The sequence below is a fragment of the Xiphophorus hellerii genome, chromosome 7, assembly GCF_003331165.1.
Source record: "Xiphophorus hellerii strain 12219 chromosome 7, Xiphophorus_hellerii-4.1, whole genome shotgun sequence".
Classification (NCBI taxonomy): domain Eukaryota; kingdom Metazoa; phylum Chordata; class Actinopteri; order Cyprinodontiformes; family Poeciliidae; genus Xiphophorus; species Xiphophorus hellerii.
In genome coordinates this window covers 14,090,024-14,111,008 of record NC_045678.1, presented here as the reverse complement: position 1 = coordinate 14,111,008, position 20,985 = coordinate 14,090,024, and the positions used below count along the sequence as shown (strand labels likewise).

The 20,985-nt window shown below is 36.9% G+C and overlaps 2 protein-coding genes across 4 annotated transcripts; both read left to right on the top strand.

The window, feature by feature from the left end:
* The first annotated feature begins 8,082 nt into the window (after positions 1 to 8,082).
* Positions 8,083 to 14,204, top strand: abhd13 (abhydrolase domain containing 13). 3 transcript variants are annotated; one of them, XM_032568112.1, is made up of 2 exons: positions 8,083 to 8,281; positions 9,587 to 14,204. In XM_032568112.1, the coding sequence occupies exon 2, from the start codon at positions 9,621 to 9,623 to the stop codon at positions 10,674 to 10,676; it is 1,056 nt and encodes a 351-aa protein (XP_032424003.1). In that variant the 5' UTR covers positions 8,083 to 8,281; positions 9,587 to 9,620; the 3' UTR covers positions 10,677 to 14,204. The 3 variants fall into 3 exon arrangements, with proteins under 3 accessions (XP_032424003.1, XP_032424004.1, XP_032424005.1); XM_032568113.1 differs by having other exon boundaries at positions 8,083 to 8,593; XM_032568114.1 differs by having other exon boundaries at positions 8,083 to 8,652.
* A 2,047-nt stretch (positions 14,205 to 16,251) lies between these two features.
* tnfsf13b (TNF superfamily member 13b) lies at positions 16,252 to 19,880 on the top strand. The gene is made up of 6 exons (XM_032566689.1): positions 16,252 to 16,742; positions 16,829 to 16,946; positions 18,460 to 18,516; positions 18,678 to 18,802; positions 19,053 to 19,203; positions 19,341 to 19,880. Exons 1-6 carry the CDS (start codon positions 16,521 to 16,523, stop codon positions 19,451 to 19,453), a joined length of 786 nt encoding a protein of 261 aa, XP_032422580.1. The 5' UTR covers positions 16,252 to 16,520; the 3' UTR covers positions 19,454 to 19,880.
* The last annotated feature ends 1,105 nt before the right edge of the window (positions 19,881 to 20,985 follow it).

Sequence of the window (20,985 nt, the reverse complement as noted above, 5' to 3'; positions counted from 1 at the left end):
TAAAACTAGGATTGAAGAACGTTGCCGTGTTTTACCTCCATATGATGGTTTCAATCTGATAGGAAAATAAAAATGCTGGGCTACCTTTTTCTGTCAAGGTGTGAACAATTTCCATAACCATCAAAATCTCCTGTTAACAGTGATTTATGGGACGACATCCATTCTCACTGGCGGCCCCTGTTCTTAACCAAGCTATAATGCATTGCACCACTGTGATTTTCGATTTGAAGGCCGAACTCCGGGTAGCATAAATGATATGCTGAAGTTATGTCTGTAGTTAAATCAATCATCTCAAATGGATTGGTATCATCTGACTTTGAGAGCCCCCATCACAGAGTGGGGCTAATTTATGGGGTTGCAGGGGGGCCATGGCTTTGGCTGCAGTGATACACTGTAATCAAGATAGGATACAGAGCACAGTGGCCTGGGAGAAATAAATCAACCAGATGAACTGCTGCTGTATATTGCTGGGTGGTGAACTAGCACATGCACACGCAATATAGGACAAAATCTCAATGACTCACTTAAGCAAGCATCGTAAACAGTCATCGGGAAGCACATGTTCACACACGACTGCATATACACACACGCATGCACGAAGACCCAGAACGAGCTGCTCTCTGTTAATTCCTGCCATTACCAGTGGCAGTTAAAGGTGTCTCCCCAGTGCAAAGCTGCCTGTGTAAAGTACCTTTTCATTAAGTTCTCATTGTGTGGGCCTCAGGGGGGGAAGAGGAGGGCTGGTGCTTGGTAGTAAGTACCTGCGATTGTGTGTGTGGAGTGGGCTTCTGAGTAGGACAGAGGAACATTGTAGAGAAAGGTAAAAAGATGAGGGGAGGAGACTGTAATAAACTGAAAGGTTGGCAGAGCCAAAGTTGTTGTTCTGTTTTACTACAGAATAAAAGGCTAAAAGATAGACAAAGGAAAGTGGATCTCGGACTACATACATTTCTTGCTTATCCCTTGAAGTCACTGAAGTCACTGAAGTCTAGGTTATTTAAACCCAACCATTTTGGAGGCACATTCCCTCTGAGGCAAATGACGAAAAAAAAGAAAATGTCAGATGCCACATGCTACCTGCGCTAACACTAAGTGACACAGATATTTGAGAGCAGCTTAAAAAAATCAGTAAAGCTCCTGTATTTGAAGCAGTGAAGAAGTTAACCTCCCAGATGACATAAGCTAATGTTAACTGTCTAAATATTAGCCACACAAACAAGGACACCCCAAGGATGGTGCTTTTTGGGTCTGAGCTCCACAGCTCTCCATTTTGACCATGCAATGCTCCGTTCTGAACATGCTCTGTTAATCAAGTGATGGCTTTATCGGCTTCTAAAGTGAAGCAATAAAACAAACCACAGCACCCCCTCCATTACGCCTCAGTTTAGTCGTAAAGGCATTGGAGGTTAATGTAACTAATAATATCACAGGTTATAGTGGAGCCAAACAGAAGTTGACAATTAGACCATAAAAAGCAGGATCTTGTCACAACCCACCATTTAAAAATATATTTTGTATGCACCAAAATCATTTTTGTTTTGGAATCTCTTTTATTATAGAGTAATATTTTATTTGTCCCTCAATATTAAAAGTTAATGATATCAATGGCAAATTGACAGGCCACTGGAATCACACAGTGGCACACTAAAGATAAGCATCTATAATAAAATGAAATAAAATAATTGCACAACTAAATCAAAAGTATACACTTCCAGAAAGGATAATATGATTTATTCAAAATTCTATCATGTTTATTTATCTTTAAGATACAGAATTGACACTTTTAAATTATATATTTTTGTAAACATTGGCTGAATTGCCCCCTATTTTCTGGTTTTGCGCATTTCGTCACATTGTACATAATCATATTTTTTGCTCTTAACTAGAGCAAAAAACATATTTTTCATATTATTCTTCATGTTTGTTAGCATCAATATTGAGTTTGACATTTTAGTATTGTAACAACCCTACAAGCAAGGTTCACTGCATCGCATGAACTGAGCCAATAAATTCTTAAATATTTGGATGATTTTTCAAGGCATTTCCTTACATTCTTTATCCATCTGGTATTAACAGCTTTTTAAATAGTACAGTGACAATGTTAATGTAGTTTAAAACCATTTTACTTAGTGTGTAAAGGAAAGGTAAATGTTAGTGACTTTCCTTTTGCCCCCATGAAGCCCTCCTATACAAAGTACATGTTGTTTTTTTTTCCTTTCCTATCTCTCCACCTTCATCTCCAGGTAATATTCCAGTTTTGTACAGTTGGATAACCTAAAGTCAGCTGTCTTTGGACCTGATTCTTATATAATAAAAACTTTTCAAACTTAAATTGGGTTTTAAGCTCACCACAAAAACAAGAAGACATTTTACACATTTCTGCCCTTCAGTGCTAAACAAACTTGTCACTATGCTTCTCATCTCTTCAAAGAGATGAGATGTTTTGTATTATTTCCATCTCTCTCTTGTAGAGCTCAGTTTCTCTGAACAGTGCTTCAAAACCTAATTCTAAAATTGGTTAATGCAGAATAGTTGCTTGAGGTGTTCAGTAGAGTGTCCCATCTTTAATTATTTGTCTTTTAGTAAATTAACCACAAAAAAGGAAGTTGTTCACATCTTACGAAGAAATATTACCCACTGGAGAGTGGCTTCTTTACAATCTGATGGACATAAACTAAAGCTCCGATTAAGATAATTAAGTGAATTTCTATTTGATAAGGCTGGAGTGACTAAAATATGCCGGTAGATGTGTGTCTTGCTGACACACACTGACAAATTATGACATCTTTCTACTACTTTTATGAGTTAAAGAATAGATTTGGAGACAAAAACCAATTAGGCTAATTGTAGCCCATATAATGTCTCAATTCTGCAGTGTGCACTGTTTTCTGGTTCACATTGGAAATACATCCAAATTTAATTTACAGATGTATCTTTAATTGTACAAGAGTACTCAGTTTTGGCTTTTCAGCCCATCTTCAATTTCAGTATATGGATTGTACACCAACACACCCAGATTCCTCAGCACAAACACATATACTTATTAAATGAGAAATGAAAGATGACCTTTCAGTCCTCACCGGATGAAAAAGTAACCTTTAATCCGGACCACAACCCTTCCGTTTCTACTGGAGACCAGACTCTACATGTCCTCTGGAATCAGCAGTGTTAGAAGAGATCTTCCAAAACAACTCAAATAACCACACATTGTCTAACTGACCTTCACAAAGTGACTAAGCTTCCTCTAAATTGAGTGAATGTACTGTTTGAGTGGATAGGGATTTCCTTTGTGAACAGTTGTGCCCTAATATCAACCAGAGTTTTTTACCTTTGACTTTTACTTGAATGTGACAGCATTTTTCAAAGAATACGGCTTCAGTACTCTGAAAGTCTTTGCATGCGGTTTCAACCATATTCCAATGACAGCTGTTGATACTGAACTTCTGTTATAGTGTTAGAATATGGCTGTGCCTCTATTAAATGGAGAAAGTGCATTGTAAAGGTGGACGTTTGTAGTTTTCTTGCAAGATGAAGAGTTCCATGCAAGCTGACAAACGAAGCATGGTACGGTAACTGAGGTTAAGATTGAGTCTAATAATAGGTGGTGGTTAGTGAGTGGTGGAAAATACACATTATCTAAATTACTGCACTTAAGTGCAAATGTGAGGTAATTGCACTTTTCAGTTCCAACCAATACTAATTTCTATATCCATTAAAACATAAAAGTTGGATTACTAATTACTAGAGGTATGTGTCCTACCTAACCTTACCTATGCAGGAGATTTACTTTAAAACATGTAACTTGTTTATTTTATTAATACTTTACACTTCCGATGTATGATTATGTATCTAAAGGCAATTTACCTGTATCTAAGCATGAGGAAATGAAGCTCGCTTGTGTATTACCAAGTATTAAAATAGCAAGTATGTGTGCTTCTTATTATGAATCTGATTTTGATGCACTTCCTGTCCATCTTGTACATTATGTGTTTTGTTAATAAAAGTTGCATAATCCTTCCTGGTTTGTGGTTTATGTTCTGAACTATACTCATTTCAGCAATGGGAATATTAATAGCTGAAAGGAGCTGAAAGGGCTGGTAAGATAGGCTGTTTTTATGGTCTTTGATTGTTTGCTTGATCCTAAAGCATAAACATAAAAAAATACATATGTGTGCAACAACAAATATAGCAAACTAATTGCATGAAATATTGACAGCAAGGGAATTAGAAGAGATGCCACAATTTAGAGATTTGAGTTCAAAAGGATTATTAGCAACCTCAGAGGTTTTAGTATAGTTTTGAACTTCAGATGGGGCCAAACTAGCAGCTGACCTTGCTTTCAATCTTCATGCAAAGTTAAATAAAATGTCTCCTGACAAAAGCTTTCTGCCAAATTTACAGCCATTAAATGGGCAGCTGTTTTTGATTACTGGCAGGAAAGAATAAAAAATGCACATAAAATACCAAAAGATGGATAATGACCAGTTTAACATTATTCACACTCTAAAGTTGCTTATGATGTGATTACTTTCATTAAAATGGCATAATTTTCTCAGAATACTTGAATTTTCTGCATGCAAAGCAACCAAGTGACTATTATAAGTCTCCCATCTTTACACAAAAGCCTCATGTTACAGTCCGATACAATTAGTATGCCCAGTTCCCATGTAATTACCCTGGATATCACAAGATGATTGCCATATTTCAGCCAGAATAAACATATGAAGACACAAAACTATAGGATGGCCAATTAAAGTGATAGATATCATCAAAGATGCAACAGAAGGTTTACTGCAAGGGAAATGGAGGAAATGTAGCCTTTAATAAACATTTACTTCCTCTGCCATACCACTGCTGCCTAATTGGTGCTTTAGAAATCTAGCGATTTCCAGTTAATTTATTCCTGGCAGTCACACTGTGTAGGTCATGCTTTGCATGGGCATAGTGCCAAGTAAGGGTAGCTTCACTTCGCTCTACCTTTAATATACATTGCTAAAAATTGTAAACTCCAAATTAAGGTTGTCTTGAACTATATTACAATAAATTTTCAACGAGTTAAGAGGAAATGTCTTCAGAGTTAAAGAGGAAAACAACGTAATGGCAACAGTTGCAGTCTCTTAAGTCTTTTGTTTAAAGTAAGTTGCTGCAGCATACCCGTCCTTTCTGACTCAGATCAATGCTTTGTCTCCAAGATGACAAGATATCTGAATTGTAGCCATAGATACTAACATTCATCACCTTTGATATGACATTGTATTATACTGGTCATAATAATGACTTATTTCAGATAACCATAACCAGAAGAAAAAAAAGGCAACGACTGCAATAACGTCACTGCATCTGTCATAAAATACTTGTGACAAACTGAAACATCAGCGCTCCAGCAGTAGTTCAGGTTCAACCTTTAACATAATCAAAGGGAAACATGGTTGCCTTTTGGAATGTCTACTTTGTCCCTAGGTGGCCACTGGTAGCACGCTGTGAGGTGAATGATAAGTATTTCCGTCAGCCTGGTGGTAGCATATTCCCTGCCAGGTCATCACAATGACTCCTCGTCATATAGCTGCTCTGACGCTGTGTTATTGAGCTAAAGCCCTCCAGCTGTTTGGTGCTATATTTCAAGTAATTGAGCCATGGGATCTGGAGTGAAGTCACAGAGAGGGGTTGTGTGGAAGATTGTTGGTGTGTACGTAATAGATGTTTTGACTGCCATGTCAAAGGTAATTGAGTCATAGGTAAGAAAGAGTGAAGTTGCCAGCTGTCAGTCTCTTATAAACCAAATCCATCAGAATGCAGCACAGCCTATAATTCAAAGAGACAAGTATGAGTATATGTGTGTGTTCGTGTGGATACATGTTGCACTACACAGTTTACTGCATTTATATTAATAAAAAAAATGTTCCTTACTGCGCGAGGCCACTGGCTACAAAATGATACCATAGCTCAATAGCAGATTTTTGTATTTAACTTCAAATCTAAATAGCAAATATGTTTGCATTCCAAAATGGCAAAGCAAGGTTAAATCCTATTTTACCCCTGTCATTCACTTTCAGCTCTTAATCCTGTGTTTCCAAGATAAGTCATTCTAATTGCAACAGTGATGTACAGGCAAAGCAAAGAGGAAGGGAATATATGATCTATTAAAATTAAAGTTAAAATAAAACATTAATTTTTTTTAAGAATTAGAAGAAATGTGGGAGCACGATCTGCAAATATTTTCTAAAAATAAATATTTTCTAGGTTAACACATTTTTAATAGCACATAATAATAGTATGTAGTTTTTAAACTCACCAGGCACTTTTTTAGGTATCCCTGTTCCAGTGCTTGTTAACTCAATTGGGGAATCACCCAATCCCAGCAACATGTGATAAAGACAAGTTGGTGAAGCTTAAACCCAAGCATCTGAAAAGGAAAGAAATGGTATTAATGTGACTTTTGAATGCAGCATGTTTGTTGGTGCCAGACTGGTGGAAAAAACACCTGATCTGGAACTCAGTCATCTCTTGAGTTTACAGGGAATGAAAAAAAAGAAAATGCCCAGTGAGCAGCAGCTGTGTGGACAAAAGTGTCCAGTAGATGGCAAAGATTAGAGCACAATAGACAGAAACTAGTTCAGTAGTAATTCAGTTAACCACTTCTTACAAGCAAGGTATTTGGAACAACAACTGAAAGCATCACACCTAATGTCCATCTCCTAATGACCACCGTGGATTTCTTGCCTACTTCCAGCCATGGGCACTAACACAATCCTGTACAATCACTGTCCAGATAAGACAGGGCATTCAAAGTTGATTTTTGGCCTTGTCGCTTACTTGCAAAGATTTCTCCAGATTCTCTGAATTTTTTGATGGCAATATGGACTGTAGATAAAGAAATCCCTAAATTATTTAAAATTGGACATTGGGATATGTTGTTTTTAAACTTTTGGACTACTTGCTCACACAGTTGTTCACAAAGTGACAAAACTTACCCCATCCTCACCAGAACATATTGCAGGCATCAAATTCAAAAATAAATTTGATGAACTAGGAATTGTAAAAAGGTGACCAGTCATTGTTGTTGCTCTGTATATAGTATATAATCCACTGCGTCATATGTGTGATTACACTTCCAAGAAATATCTGAAAATTATGCATAACTCATTTGCAGTTAGTGACTCATAGGTTGCTTTCTAGTGTTTACATTTCCCCTCCCAGATGTGAATGCACAAACTAGAAGCTTCAAGATGATAACTTCATATAAAGTTTGTCGTAATTTTGGCAGATGGAGCTTCTGCTGTATGGCCTGCTCGTGGTTACAATGTTGTCTGAGTCACTGTAGAATTAAATCAACAAAACTTGGCTGATTAGTCAACAGCTGTGCTAATTTATGAAATCAGTCTGACTACTTCAAGGTCACACATTGTGTTGAGATGTAAATCAAAACAAAACCAAGGAGCAGCCTAAGAAGTGGGAAAAACTTCAATAAACCTGCCTTGGCTGTTTTTGTCATATTTGTATTTGTAAACACAATGTACTCTTCAGACAAGAATACAACAGAATAGATTTATTTTTAATTGTGTCTGCAGCAACATGTAAAAGGAAACCCACGGAATATAGACAATTGAAAAAGTAATGGCAACTGAAACGTGAAAAATGTGCAGCACTGACAAAATATAAGTGGAAAACTGTACAAGTATGGAAAAATTATAAATGAAAGGGTCTCCTAAACAAACTATGCAGGTATAATTATGGCTATGTAGGAAAATGGTCTGTGAAAGATCTGTACAAAGAATATGTAGAACACACACAATGAGAACTATACTATCAAAAGGAATAGAAACATAGAGGGAAATATTCGAAATTCATATTCTCTCCAAGAGCGACATCTGGTGGGTAATGTTTGAGAAGCGCAGACGACTTGTACATATATTATTAATTGCATACTTTTATTTCTTCAACATTTTTCTAAACTCCACCATTTAATATTGTGTTATATGAGGTTTTGTCAAGGTTGTCACCTGAAATAACGCTAATTATGTATTCCTAAACGTAAACTGAGCACATATTTTCCGGAACTCCTTTACAGACTGAGTTTCATACACGGAACTGAATATGGGTTGCGCCAGCAATGCTAACCTATGTAGCCATCTCTACCGGTAGTAGGTGTCATTCAGTTGTCTTTCTGCGTTAATTATAAACTCGTGAACCGATCTAAAGCTGAATGACAGTCACTACGCCGTCTTTGTGTCGTTATTTTGAAAGCAATCCATCCAACTGAGTCGCTAAAAATGAGAGAAGGGTGAGTAGCTGGCTACTTAGTCCACCCTTTGATGACAGCTAGGTGGCTAGCTTCAAAAGCTACATCCAGCCGTGCTAACAGTCAGTGGCTGCCAAAGATAGCTTAGTGGTTAGCATTCTTGGCACTCAGCTAACTGGTCTGCACTTATGGTCACATTTCTGATGGGTTTTAGTTCACATTTACTGGAGGTATCTTCCTTATCGATTTGGGAGTTCCGTGTGAAAGACCAGAAACACGACTTACAATGACTTCTGTTGCCGTTTGACGTTATGTGCATAGCGGCACAGCTACCTCTGAAGACATCCAACCGCAGTAAGCCTTCATCAAGGTTTCCCAGGTTGACAGTAGCTTGTACCATTTCTTCATTGTGGGTGGGGCTCAGTCATTTTTCGTTCTTGTATTGTTTTTATGTCTCTGAATGCTGATGTTATATTTAATCAAAATGGCCCAGTTTTAAGTTGCTTAAATGCCACTTTTTTAATTTTTTTATTAAAAAAGTTGTGTCATGCAGGGATTCTTCTTGTAATAGATAAGGAAATGTAGTTTGCTCTGTTAAATTTTCCAATCCAATAAGCATCATATTAATTTTATCATCATGTTTTTATTGTATATTATGTTTGTTTCTACTTTATAGATTGGTATACATTTAAACATATTACACCAAGACATGTTTAGATTTAACATAATACATTAGTCCTCTATGTTTGTGACGATATTATACTAAATGTGCCCTTTGGTTTTTCTTGTTTGTTTTTTTTATGACTCCCTGATTTTATTTTTAGGTGCCTGTGTCTTTCATATTTGATTAAATTTCTGTTTGATAAGCATCCAGGTTTCTTTTTTGAGGTTCTTAAATTGACCTAATTTCCCATGCATATTATTTTGGGCTGCACAACACCATGTGCAATGACAATATTGATTATGCGTAACTCACATTTTATGTTTTCCTGTCCTTTTTCTTCACAATATCCAGATACTGCTTATGATATGGCACATCATGCAGCTCTTATTTTATTCTTTTTAGATTGTAAGTTTTAAAGGTGTTCTCTAAGGTTCAGTATTCTTGAGTGTGATTTTGATAAAATTATATTTAATATTTTGAGAAAACATTACATAAGTAGCTTTATGTGTTTCTTTTCAAATTTATCTTACCAAAAATAATAATCATATGTATTGCAATGCCTACTATTTTATATGAAATATTTTTTGAAAGAGAAATTGTGTGCTTTTTGCATTTTTGGTCTTTACAGATTTTAACAATTGTTTTTCCCTCTTCTGATTCTCATGGACTTTTTCTATTTGCAGATTGTGTATTTTCTGACCCAGCTCTTGTGCAGCCATGGAGAAGCCCTGGAGACTGTGGGGCGCGATGGAGCGGTGCACTCTGACTCTAGTATCCTGGTCCTGGGGTGCCTGCCGAGTTTCACTTTTGGCTCTCATCCTCACTTTCCATCTGTATGGAGGTTTTTTCCTCCTCGCTCTCATCCTTGCATCTGTAGCCGGCATCCTCTACAAATTTCAGGATGTTCTTCTCTACTTTCCCGACCAGCCTTCCTCCTCTCGCCTGTATGTTCCCATGCCAACAGGAATCCCGCATGAGAATGTGTTTATTCGCACCAAGGACGGTGTGAAGCTCAACCTCATCCTTCTTCGTTACACAGGAGGAGATTCTGCTTCTGGCATCACATCCAACAATCAGAGCAGCCCCACTTCCTCTGCTCCTCCTACAATCCTTTATTTCCACGGCAATGCAGGTAATATTGGTCACAGAGTGCCAAACGCACTTCTAATGCTGGTCAATCTGAAAGCAAATGTGGTGCTGGTGGATTACCGTGGCTATGGAAAAAGCGAGGGAGAGCCATGTGAAGATGGGCTGTACCTGGATGCTGAAGCAACCTTGGACTATGTCATGACACGCCCCGACCTGGACAAAACAAAAGTGGTACTCTTTGGTCGCTCATTAGGAGGCGCTGTAGCTGTGCGTCTTGCGTCAGTAAACCCTCACCGCATAGCGGCCATCATTGTTGAAAACACCTTTCTCAGCATCCCTCACATGGCTGCAACTCTCTTCTCGTTCTTGCCAATGCGCCTGCTGCCCTTCTGGTGCTATAAGAATCAGTTCCTGTCCTATAGACAGGTGGCGCTGTGCCGCATGCCTTCGCTGTTTGTGTCAGGTCTGTCAGACCAACTCATCCCACCGGTTATGATGAAACAACTGTATGAGCTGTCCCTTGCTCGGACTAAGCGGCTGGCCATCTTTCCAGAGGGCACGCACAACGACACGTGGCAGTGTCAGGGCTACTTTGCTGCTTTAGAGCAGTTCATGAAAGACCTGCTGAAGAGCCACGCCCACGAGGAGAGTGCTCAGGCCTCAGCCAGCGTCACCATCATCTGATGGAGGGTTAGGGGGTGAAGAGCTGATTTAAGAAACTTCATTGATTTTTGGAGTGAATGTACATTTTATGCTTTTGTTTGGGTTTTTGTTTTTATTTCACTCTTTCTACTTTTCTGTAAATTTGATATGCTAAAATATTTTCTCTATTTCAAGGGTTGAGGAGATTGTAATATCTCCGTGGGTTTTCTTGTGCTTCAAATATGAATGGATGTGTCTATGACCTTTCTATGAATGAAGCCAGAGCTTAGTTGCTAACATCACAAGATGTGCTGAAACCACAGAAGAATCTGATAAAGTGTGTTTTTTGAAATGACCAGAAATCAACTGATCTAGTTTTAAAAGACGTTTACCCTCAAAAGGCCCTGTGGCATTCGTGTGAAAATTGATAAAGACACAATTGACACATCCGTGTCTAATTTTGTAAATTAGAGTAGTGTGTAGAGGTATAGTGTAAATATATTTGTTAATACACAGAACGTTTCAGTTCAGATTTAACCAAATCTTTCTTTGTGTGGGTGCTTACATTTTACAAGGAATACATTGAGGAATATAACGATGTGTCCCCATCCCCCTTAGTGTCATGTACATGCAACAGCTTGGCATTTCACAACATTCTCACAAACAATATTTATACATTAACATAAAGAGAAGCTGCTGCATATTTATCATTAGCTCACACTGAAGAAATGATGAGAAATATAAGGTGACTCACTATTTCCTGTCAAACTACTTCTTGTTAGAGACAGGAAGCAGCTGCTTTCTCAAGAATTAGGCACTCAAAATACAGATCCATCTGAATGAGTTAGATTTCTGTCAAAAAGTATGGTTATTTCTGGAATTTAAATGAAAAAGTAATACTCATGTATATCATTTGTCAGTAATTATTTTAAAGGTGTTTACGTTAATTTAGATGCTAAAGGCTTACACATAGTTGAAACTGTAAAATTGACTTTCTTTACATAATAAAAAAATAAAAGGTTACAGGAAGTTCAATAAAAAATGTTAGCAATCTGTATCCCCATGAAGCTTGTCAGCAAAAGGAAGCATACAGTGCTCTAAAAGTTCCAGTTAGACGTCATAAAACACTATGAACAAAACTCAGCAGATGACATGGCTCCATAAACCATCAACAATTGTGGAAACTTCACACTGAACTTCTAGCAACTTGGATTCTGTATCTTTCCAAAATCCATCCTGACTGTGATCATTTTGAAATGAAATGTGAAATTAACTTTTTTTTTCTGTGGGAAAAGGTCTTTGGATCTTTATTCATCCGAAACCAGGCCCCTCTGTTTTCACCTCAGCCCAGGTAAGGTGCTTCTGGTGTTAACTGGTTTAGAAGTGACTTAACAAAACCAATGAAACACATGTAACACAGGTCTTGGGTACATCTGTGGTACCTCTGGGGACTCTGACTTGAGATGCAGTCCTCACTTTCTGAACATTTTTTCCTTTTTCTCAACTATGAGTTTATATGCATAAGAGAATATAAACTAACTTTGAAAAGCTTTCTTTGTCAATGACCCTTTGTGGCCTACCAGAAATGGGTCAAAACTACTGGACTTCAGTCAGCTCACCAGTCATCCCTATATTTCATATGACTTCTGTGTTTAAAGTCACTCTTTATTGCTTGTCTGGAGTTTAACATATTTCTGGGATTTAAATTTGGGGTTTTAATTGTTCTAAGCCATAACGATTCAATGATATCACTCAGTTTTAATTAATCTATAAATGAGTTAAACTTTTTTTAAGTTGGATTACTGAAATAAATCAATTTTCTGAAAATATTCAAATGTATCAAGATCCACTCGTACAAGTAGCCAACAGAGGAACTCTCAAAATGAGTTTTAGGCATTACTAAGCAGCTACTATACAGTATTGATATGCTTAGTGCAAAGTGGCAATACTCAGAGAAAATTGGTTACTATGGTAATCAGCGTGGCTCACGTGGAGATTAGGTCAGTTAAGTAAATCTATTTGCGATAATTCAGGAGAAAATTTCCACATTTTATTTCCAAGCTCTGGTAATGTGAATAAATGAGTAATTAATAATAAGCAGGAAAGAAACAAACTGTTAAGTAACAAGAAAACATTGTAGATTATTGGTGAACTGCAACAAATCCTAACTACATTTTTGTGAACTCCGAAGGCACATGTTGGTTTCAGTTTGTCCTACATGTTTTATGCACCGGTCAGTTGAACTGGGGATTTCCAGTAATTGGTCAGTGCTTGTTCCTTCCCCTTTAAAACATACAAAGTATGCTGATGTGTGTGTTGCATTACAGTAGGGCGGAATCTGTTAGCTCCTTAAGCACTGGGAATAAAGTGTGAGCGTTTTTAGTCTGTGATTATTTATGAGCTATTATCCTTTGCATTTTAATTGTTAATTGAAGGATCCTGTCTCCCTGTGCTTCTATAACAAAATGGCTTTTCTCTCTTAGGGAGGGCTTTTAATGAGCTAATTAACCTTTCCTGCATGTCTTCCACAGGATGGAGCTAAAACCTGAAGATTAAAATCCTATTATCCACTCTTGCTGTCTGAATGCAGCACACTGCACTGCAGTGGTTTGAAAGCCATTTGAATAAATTCAGTAGGTCTCAGCCATATTAGATTAAAAAAAAAAAAAACAAAAAAACAGATTGACAGCAGTGAAAAAACCCAACTGGTGTCTGTTAATGTAACTACAACTTGAATATGGTTTGCGGCCACTATGAATGTAAGCGTGGTCTTTAACTAAAATGCATCATAAAAAAAGATTGTGTAATGATCGTCCTTCCTCCAACTTCTGTGACTTCTTACCACTTGTTGCACTAAACAGGTTCACACAACTTTTGTATGATATCAAATCCATATGCTGATTTTGTGCAATCTAAGTTTAGCTTTGTGAACATAAACTTATTTTTCCTCCACCAGCTTTGTTTCAGATATTTCTGCTGTTAATTAAATATCTTCATTCATGAAGATATTTGCCTTTCACCCATTTGTTGTTTCACCTTCTAGTTTAAACTTATTTTTATGAGTGCAACACTTAATTTAGATTGTCACAAAACATGGGTTTCTTTAACACACGGTATATAATAAAATTGAATGTCTTGATTTTTTTCTCTTAGAAAAATGTTATGTGTGCAAAGCTACTTTGAGTGATATTTTTCTATGTTCTGGTTGTGAACAGATCAGAGTGATTGCTGTTGGAAACGTTGACATAATTTGAGACTTTAAGAGTTGATGTTGCAAGCTGGCATGTGTTTACATTTCGTCTTGGCAAGCTTCTTGAATGAACATGCACAGTGTTGAAATACTTTGTGTACACGCACCTTGATCTTAAACCATGACTTCACTTTAAAGAACCATTGATGAGACATGTGAATGAGCTGTTTTTATCATTGGAACAAAGCAGTCGCTTTGACTGACTTTCCATTTCAGAGTTATGTATCTTTTCTATTCTTTCAACTTCTTTTGTAAGCACACATTTTCACTTTCTATTTTCTGTATTGTAACATGCAATAAATTGATACAGTAAAATGGTGTTTTGATTCACGTTTGTTTCTTTCTTCAGGGATTATCCTAAATATAGCTATATTTATTATACCGACAGCCCCGACCAGCTTTCTTGTATCACCAGAAGAAAAACTTTCCTAAAGCATAATGTTGCCACACCACCATGTGTGACTGTGGGGTGATAGTATAAGGTTACTTGATGTTGTATATATTAAAAAAACGCACTTGTAAGTCTTGGAAAATGATGTCTGATTTCGTTTACGGTTTTATTTTGCTGAAATAATCAAGGAGATTATTTGGAAGTAAAAGCATATGTTGCAATACCATTTCAGTTTTAATACAAGTATGCCTTTCTATCCAACAATATCCTCACATTTATGTAAACTGCTAAATCCGTGTCACCTTCATAGACATTCAGTTTTGCACCTTTAGCTGAAGACATCCAACTGCCTTTTTTTTCTTTTCCAGATGAAAACTGAAACCTGCATGAAGTCACCTAACCACAGAACACATGAATGTTCTCATTTGTCTCTTTTAGATGACCTCATGCCCAGGGTATCTTAGAGTATATCTGTGTAGCAATAAAAAATGACTTCCTCGTTGCATTGTCCAGTTTTATAGTACTTCCAAACTATAGTGGCTGTTTTGTTGAAGCTGTTTTATGACCAACATGAAAGTTTGACAATTGATGAAGTTTCTCGCCTAATATTCTAAAAAAAAACCTTTTTCATCCTTTGTTGTATTATTACCCCAAATGTCAATGTATTTTATTGAGATTTTATGTGAGAGAAACACACACATATATAAAGTGGAAGGAAAAGATATATGGTCTCTAATTACCTTAAGCAAAAAGTAAGGTGTGTATTACTATTCAATCATTTAAAAGAAAAATCTAGTCCAATAGTGACCTTCAAAGGTCACCCACATAGAAATTTGATAACCACCGACAGGGCCATGTCAACCATAGAGGACCTGCATACAAGTGACAAGTTTGTAGAAAGAGCAAGAAATGTGCTTTTCATGGATGGAGGAGGGTAAGACTGTTAAAATGCTGAAAAAAGCCAAAAAAAATCTTTTCTGTAGCTAAATTAATTTTGCTCTGTTTTTTGTTGGATTGCCAAATAAAATATGTTTTTCTGAGGTCAAACATATCAAATGTAGCTCACCTCAGATCTTTGAAAAACCGTTATACATATTTCAAATAACTGAGTAGTGACTCACTAGTGGTATTTTTCACAATGTTTCACAACTAGCTGTTGCTTAGGACAAAAACATGTTTTTTTTTTGTGCTTTTTTTAATATGCAGTCCAAAAGGCCACTTTTTATAAACAAAGTCATGATTGAGTGACTGTAAAGTCTTGCAGGAAAATGTGGCTATAAAATTTCTTAGCTTAATCTGAGTTTGACTTAGTCCTTTTCATACAGCCTCCGTGCTTTGTTGCATAGTGTCTTTCTCAGAACTCAATAAATACTGTATATATATTTATTTAAATTAAATTGATTTATATTAAATTTAGCAAATTTACAAGAATTTTGCAATGTTTCGGTAAGCAGAAGTGAGTCAATTGTTGCATTAAAATATATTTGTTTTTCATTTCATATACCATAACTTCTGCCACTGAAAACTGTAAAAATAAAACATTTACTTTGAACTTTATTATTGGAAACTAAAGTACAAAAATGACAATAATTATAATTTTGAAGAAATAGAAGACTATTGGTGTAACTTTTCTCTACTTCACATTTTATTTCTCGGAATTAAAGTTTGTCTTGCCGTGTTATGGGGCCGTTTGAAGAAGAAGCAAGATTTGCACTTCCTCATTTCAGTCTGTGACAATTTTAGTCATTTATAATGTGGTCTCAAGTGTTTATTAGCTTGAAATCCCTCCATGCAGATCACAGAGGAGCTGTGTTCATATCAACAATCCTTCCTATATGTTGCCATGAGTTCATTGTTTGGATTGGGAAAGAAAGGGATGTGTTTGGTAATGAAAGCCAAAAAAGTTAAAAGAGATTTGGCATGCTGCTGGTCAGGCAGGAAGCTGTTGGTGTGGTTTCTTCTGCGGAACAACGGAGGAGGAAGCTCATTTGCTTTTTGTTTGGCTTATTTGTACTGCGTAGTCTCTCAGACTAATCAAGATTCGGCCACTGAAAGAAAACAAGAGTTAAGGAAGTCAGGACTGAACGAATCCAGGCTCAGTTAGCTTGTGGCTCCTGAAAAAACATAATTAGAGAAGAAAACATTCACTGTTCGTAATCTAAGTCTGTAGGAAGAGAAATAGATTAGGAGTAAAAACGATCATGCTGCTAGTGTGAAGTGTCTGGGGGTTTAAACTTCCCCAGCGATGGCAGTTTTAGCAGATGTGAAGCAAGGAACTGGACAAGTTGCATCTGAAGGAAGGGTATCTTGGCCAGTTTTCCTGCTGACACTGGCTGCTGTCACCTCGTCTTCTCTGTCAGCTCTCTCCTTGTACCAGTTATTGGATCTGAGAGCTGAAGTAGAGGGGCTTAAGACAGACATCAGCCGCATGAGAGAAGAGGGGCAAAAGGTCACCCACAGAGATCAGGTAAGTAACAGTCAGTAGGGTTTTCTACTAACATTCAATTGTTGTATTTCACAGTGTTTCTAAAAACGGTAATCGTGTACATACAGACTGAAAACATCAAAGGAAGAGAAAATATCAAAGAGCTTCAGGATTTACCAGAGTCTCAAAATGCTTTCAGTCAAATAAGAAGAAGGAGAAGAACAATATCTGAATCAGAGATCTCAGGTAAGACAGACAAACATTTGATATTTGATGTGATGTATGACATGCAAACTCTGCAGAAACTACCATATATATGTGCACATTTATTTTAGCATATTTCAGGAGCTAGAAGAATTGTCAGCTGATCAAAATTGTAAGATTTGTATGTTTATAATTGGCTATATTGTACTAATTATATTTCTACTTCAGTTTTATTTCAGAGCAATTCGCAGGCTTGGAAAAGTTGTGTTGGAAATAATAAAAAAATAAGCAACAACTATAAAAAAAATTACATTTGCCAGCTTAAAGTGTACTTTTGGTTTCAGAATTGTGAAATATTTTTGACAGTCTGGACTATTTTCTGAACCATGATTTTTCAGAAAAAATTTGATTTTACTTATAAGCAGTTCTCATCATTCTAGATACAGGAACATTTTTAACTACAATTTTATGTTTGAATAAAATGCTTACCATTTGCACATAACATAACATACAGTAATGACCGGGGTCCTGTGCTGAATAGACGGTGTTGTCTACGCTGTGTTGCCAAAAGTATTTGCTCATTTGTTTAATTTAATTTATGAGTTCTTATCGCTTTAATTATCACAGGCATAGAAAGACAAACAAGTACAAGAATGGGTCACGCTCAGGAACACAGTCAAGAAATTTTGTCACTGTTAGTACTGCAACAGCAGAATTATAACAAAGTGGAAGTGACAACAGTAACACAGCCACCAAGTGTTAGGGCTCAGCGGATGCTGATGCATGGTGCACATAAGTCACCAGCAATTGCCAGGAGAGCAATACTTGTCTGTCTGCATTGTGTGAAGTGCAATTTTGACTCTACACCACATTTTTGATCTACAGTGGATCCTGGTGTGGGATGTTCTTCAGGAGCTAGGATTCTCCTCTTCCAGTGAAATTAGCTCTTAATTGTTCTGCACACTGATATATTTGGATAGTCCCACGTTCCCAATGTTGTGGGACCTACAGAGAGGAGTCTGTTTGCTTTTTTGACATGACTGTCCAGAGGAGCACAAAACAAGGCCACTAAAAACATTACAACACAACACAATTAGCTAGTTTGTTGTGCAATAATTTGACCAGCCCTGCAAGGACCTCAAACCATTGCAACACCTTTGGGATGAATTAGAGACCCTGAGCCAAGTCTTCTCATCTAACATTAGTCTTTTACCATGTGTATTTTGGAAGAGTGGTCAGAATTTCCCATAATAACATTTCTAAACCTTCTGGAAAGCCTTCCTAGAACAGTTAAAACTGTTATAGCACATAGGATTTGCAGAGGTCTTGGTAAACCTTATGGATAAAGAGTTGGATTGATATTTGAAGGGAACCTTGTCTTGAGTTTCAATAGCATGGAGTTCAATTTGTTCTAGTTGTAATGCGGATCCAAATACTCATTTTCAGTTGATTACAGAAAAATCCACAAGTAGAATTCACAATTACCTAGTTATTTTAGTGTAAGTACCCAAAAGGTGACAGAGAACTAATACAATTCTCCTGCATTTTATACCAGGTTCTGTCTCCTGTCTGCAGCTTTTGGCAAACAACAGCAGAAAACCCTTCAGGAAAGGTACACTGTTTCCGGTTTTGCTTTTATTTATACTTCCTCTACTTTGGAAATAAACATGCAGATAAATGTTCCAGCTTAAAACCTACAGAAAATATGTTTGCATGTCAACTGTTGGTGTCTTTTTTGCTTCTTTTCTAACAAGATGCTCTGTCTTTTACCAGAACTTTCCTCGGGTCCGTACACAGGTATCCCCTGGCAAACTGGGCTGAGGAGAGGCTCATCCCTGGAGACAGATGGGGATCGCATTGTAGTCAACGAGGCTGGTTTCTACTTTGTCTACAGTCAGGTCAGCTCGAGTACTGCAGTTTTCTAATTTGTACACTGGGGGCTGCTGCTACTCTATTTGCAAAACCGTAGCTTTCTTTTCCTTTACACAGGATGCTTCAAAACGGGTGTGCTCCCTCTGAGTATATGCTGCGTTTAATTACTAATTTTGAGGAAGGGTCAGACAAATTATAAAATGTTTGTTTTCCTGCCTCAGAACTTTCAGAACTTTTTACAATGAACATAACCCATATATTCGTTGGTTTGTGTAGGTCTACTACATGGACAGCACCTTTACAATGGGCCACGTGGTGATACGATGGAAGAGGCATGTTGTGGGAAATGAGGATCAGGATGTGCATTTGTTCCGCTGCATCCAAAGCATGAACCCTGATTACGCTTTCAACACTTGCTACACAGGAGGTGAGCTTGTGCCATGTACTATGTCCACTAATAGCAACTCATTAAAGAGATAAAATATTGTCTCTTTAACTTAAGTTACATTATAATTGGGATTTACTTTACGCAACCTGTCTGAAGTCGACATCTGAATCCTGCAGGTATTGTAAAGCTGGAGAAGGGAGACTACTTGGAGCTTTTGATCCCCCGGTCGATGGCCAACATTTCCATGGAAGGAGACTCTACCTTTCTGGGTGCTTTTAAGCTTGTTTAAAATGTATCACCTTATACAAATGAACAACACAATCAGCCACTTCTGCACTGGCAGAAACGCATTTTGCATGTTTCCAGTGATGAACAGTCAGATCTAATATGAAACAGACAATATGTTGAGGCTCTTAAGATTTACAATGTTCACTTATGTTGCTGTTCAAGTCAAAACATTCAGATCAATGTGTTTTTTTTATATAACCCCACACTTAGCAAGCACAACTTGAGGCTCGTTTTTCAACTTTTAAGCTTTAAAAATGCTTCATATTACTTAACATTTTAAGCAGAATTATCGTGTCACAAAGCATCTTGTCTTATTTTATTTCAAATGCAAGTTTTTCATTGTGATGCTCTCATTCGAACAAGCCTTTACATATTTAGCTGATGTAAGAAGTTTGATGTAATAAAATGCAAATGTGTGCAAATGATAATGTGGGATGAGATTGTTATTCCATTTTTGGCCACAGGAAGCAAAGACATTATGTGGCAGAAGAAGAGAGAGACATCAAGATAAGGTGAAACAGGAACAGTGGAAACCAAGCTTACAAGCATATTTTTAGCTTCAAGAGAAACTGCAGGCAGATGCTGTCAGCAGTTTCAAAGAAGCTGATCAATGACTTTGTCAAACCAGATTTCTGGAAGAAATTATCCTGCTTAAAAGTACTAAAGGTAATAACAAAGATAGAGAAATAAGAGTTTTGCACAATGTATAGATAAGCAATCTGTATATGCCTTTAGATGTGCTTATGTTGTTGAGGCACTGTTACCTACAGGAGTGATTAGAGATGCTCTAATACTGAAGTATTAGTACATAGTGCATCCAGTTTGTCAGACAAGATGACACTTGACATTGGACTCTTGAGAATTAGATGAGATTTTGGAAACAATGATAATATTTTTTGTTTGTTTGTTTTCACAGTCAGATCAATCAATTATTTAAATAATCTTTATTTTGTGTAAAACTGTTCTATTCTGTGCTCTCTAAGTATTATGGGTTTTGAAATTGAGATTTAGAAAAAATACCCATTTTAAGAGTTACCCATTTGAGGTGTGCTTGCCATTTATCTTTTCTGTTTTGTTTTCTATTCCGTATGCAAAATCCTGCTAAACAGTTTAAAAATTGGAGATGCTCCATTACTGTTTGTGTAAATGAGTGCTGTCAAGGAGATGACAGTATGTATTAGCCATCTCCGTCAACCTAAGCACTGCTTCCTTTGTTACTTCAAAATGAGAGTTTCAAACAGAGACTAGAATCTCAGATATCAACAGACTCCAAATCTAATCTATCACGTCCAGGTTTTCACCTTTTGACCAAAATCATATTTAATAAGTTATTCCTGTTGGCTTGGTTCTGTCTCAAGTTTCCACCAAAGCAGAGTAAATTGTAAGTTTCTCTTTTTGCTGCTGCTGGAAATAGCTCTGTTTCTTAAACAATGTAACGTGTAGCTGCATTTTAAATTCAATCAGATTTATTTATAAAGCCTGTTTTTTGGTTTTTTTTATCGGTTCTGTAGAACACATTGAGCCAGCGAAGAG

Coding starts and splice junctions, on each gene's coding strand:
- abhd13 (XM_032568112.1), top strand. CDS start 9,621: ATGGAGAAGCCCTGGAGACTGTGGGGCGCGATGGAGCGGTGCACTCTG.
- tnfsf13b (XM_032566689.1), top strand. CDS start 16,521: ATGGCAGTTTTAGCAGATGTGAAGCAAGGAACTGGACAAGTTGCATCT. Junction 16,947..18,459: donor ATCTGAATCAGAGATCTCAG/GTAAGACAGACA, acceptor ATTTTATACCAG/GTTCTGTCTCCTGTCTGCAG. Junction 18,517..18,677: donor CAGAAAACCCTTCAGGAAAG/GTACACTGTTTC, acceptor GTCTTTTACCAG/AACTTTCCTCGGGTCCGTAC.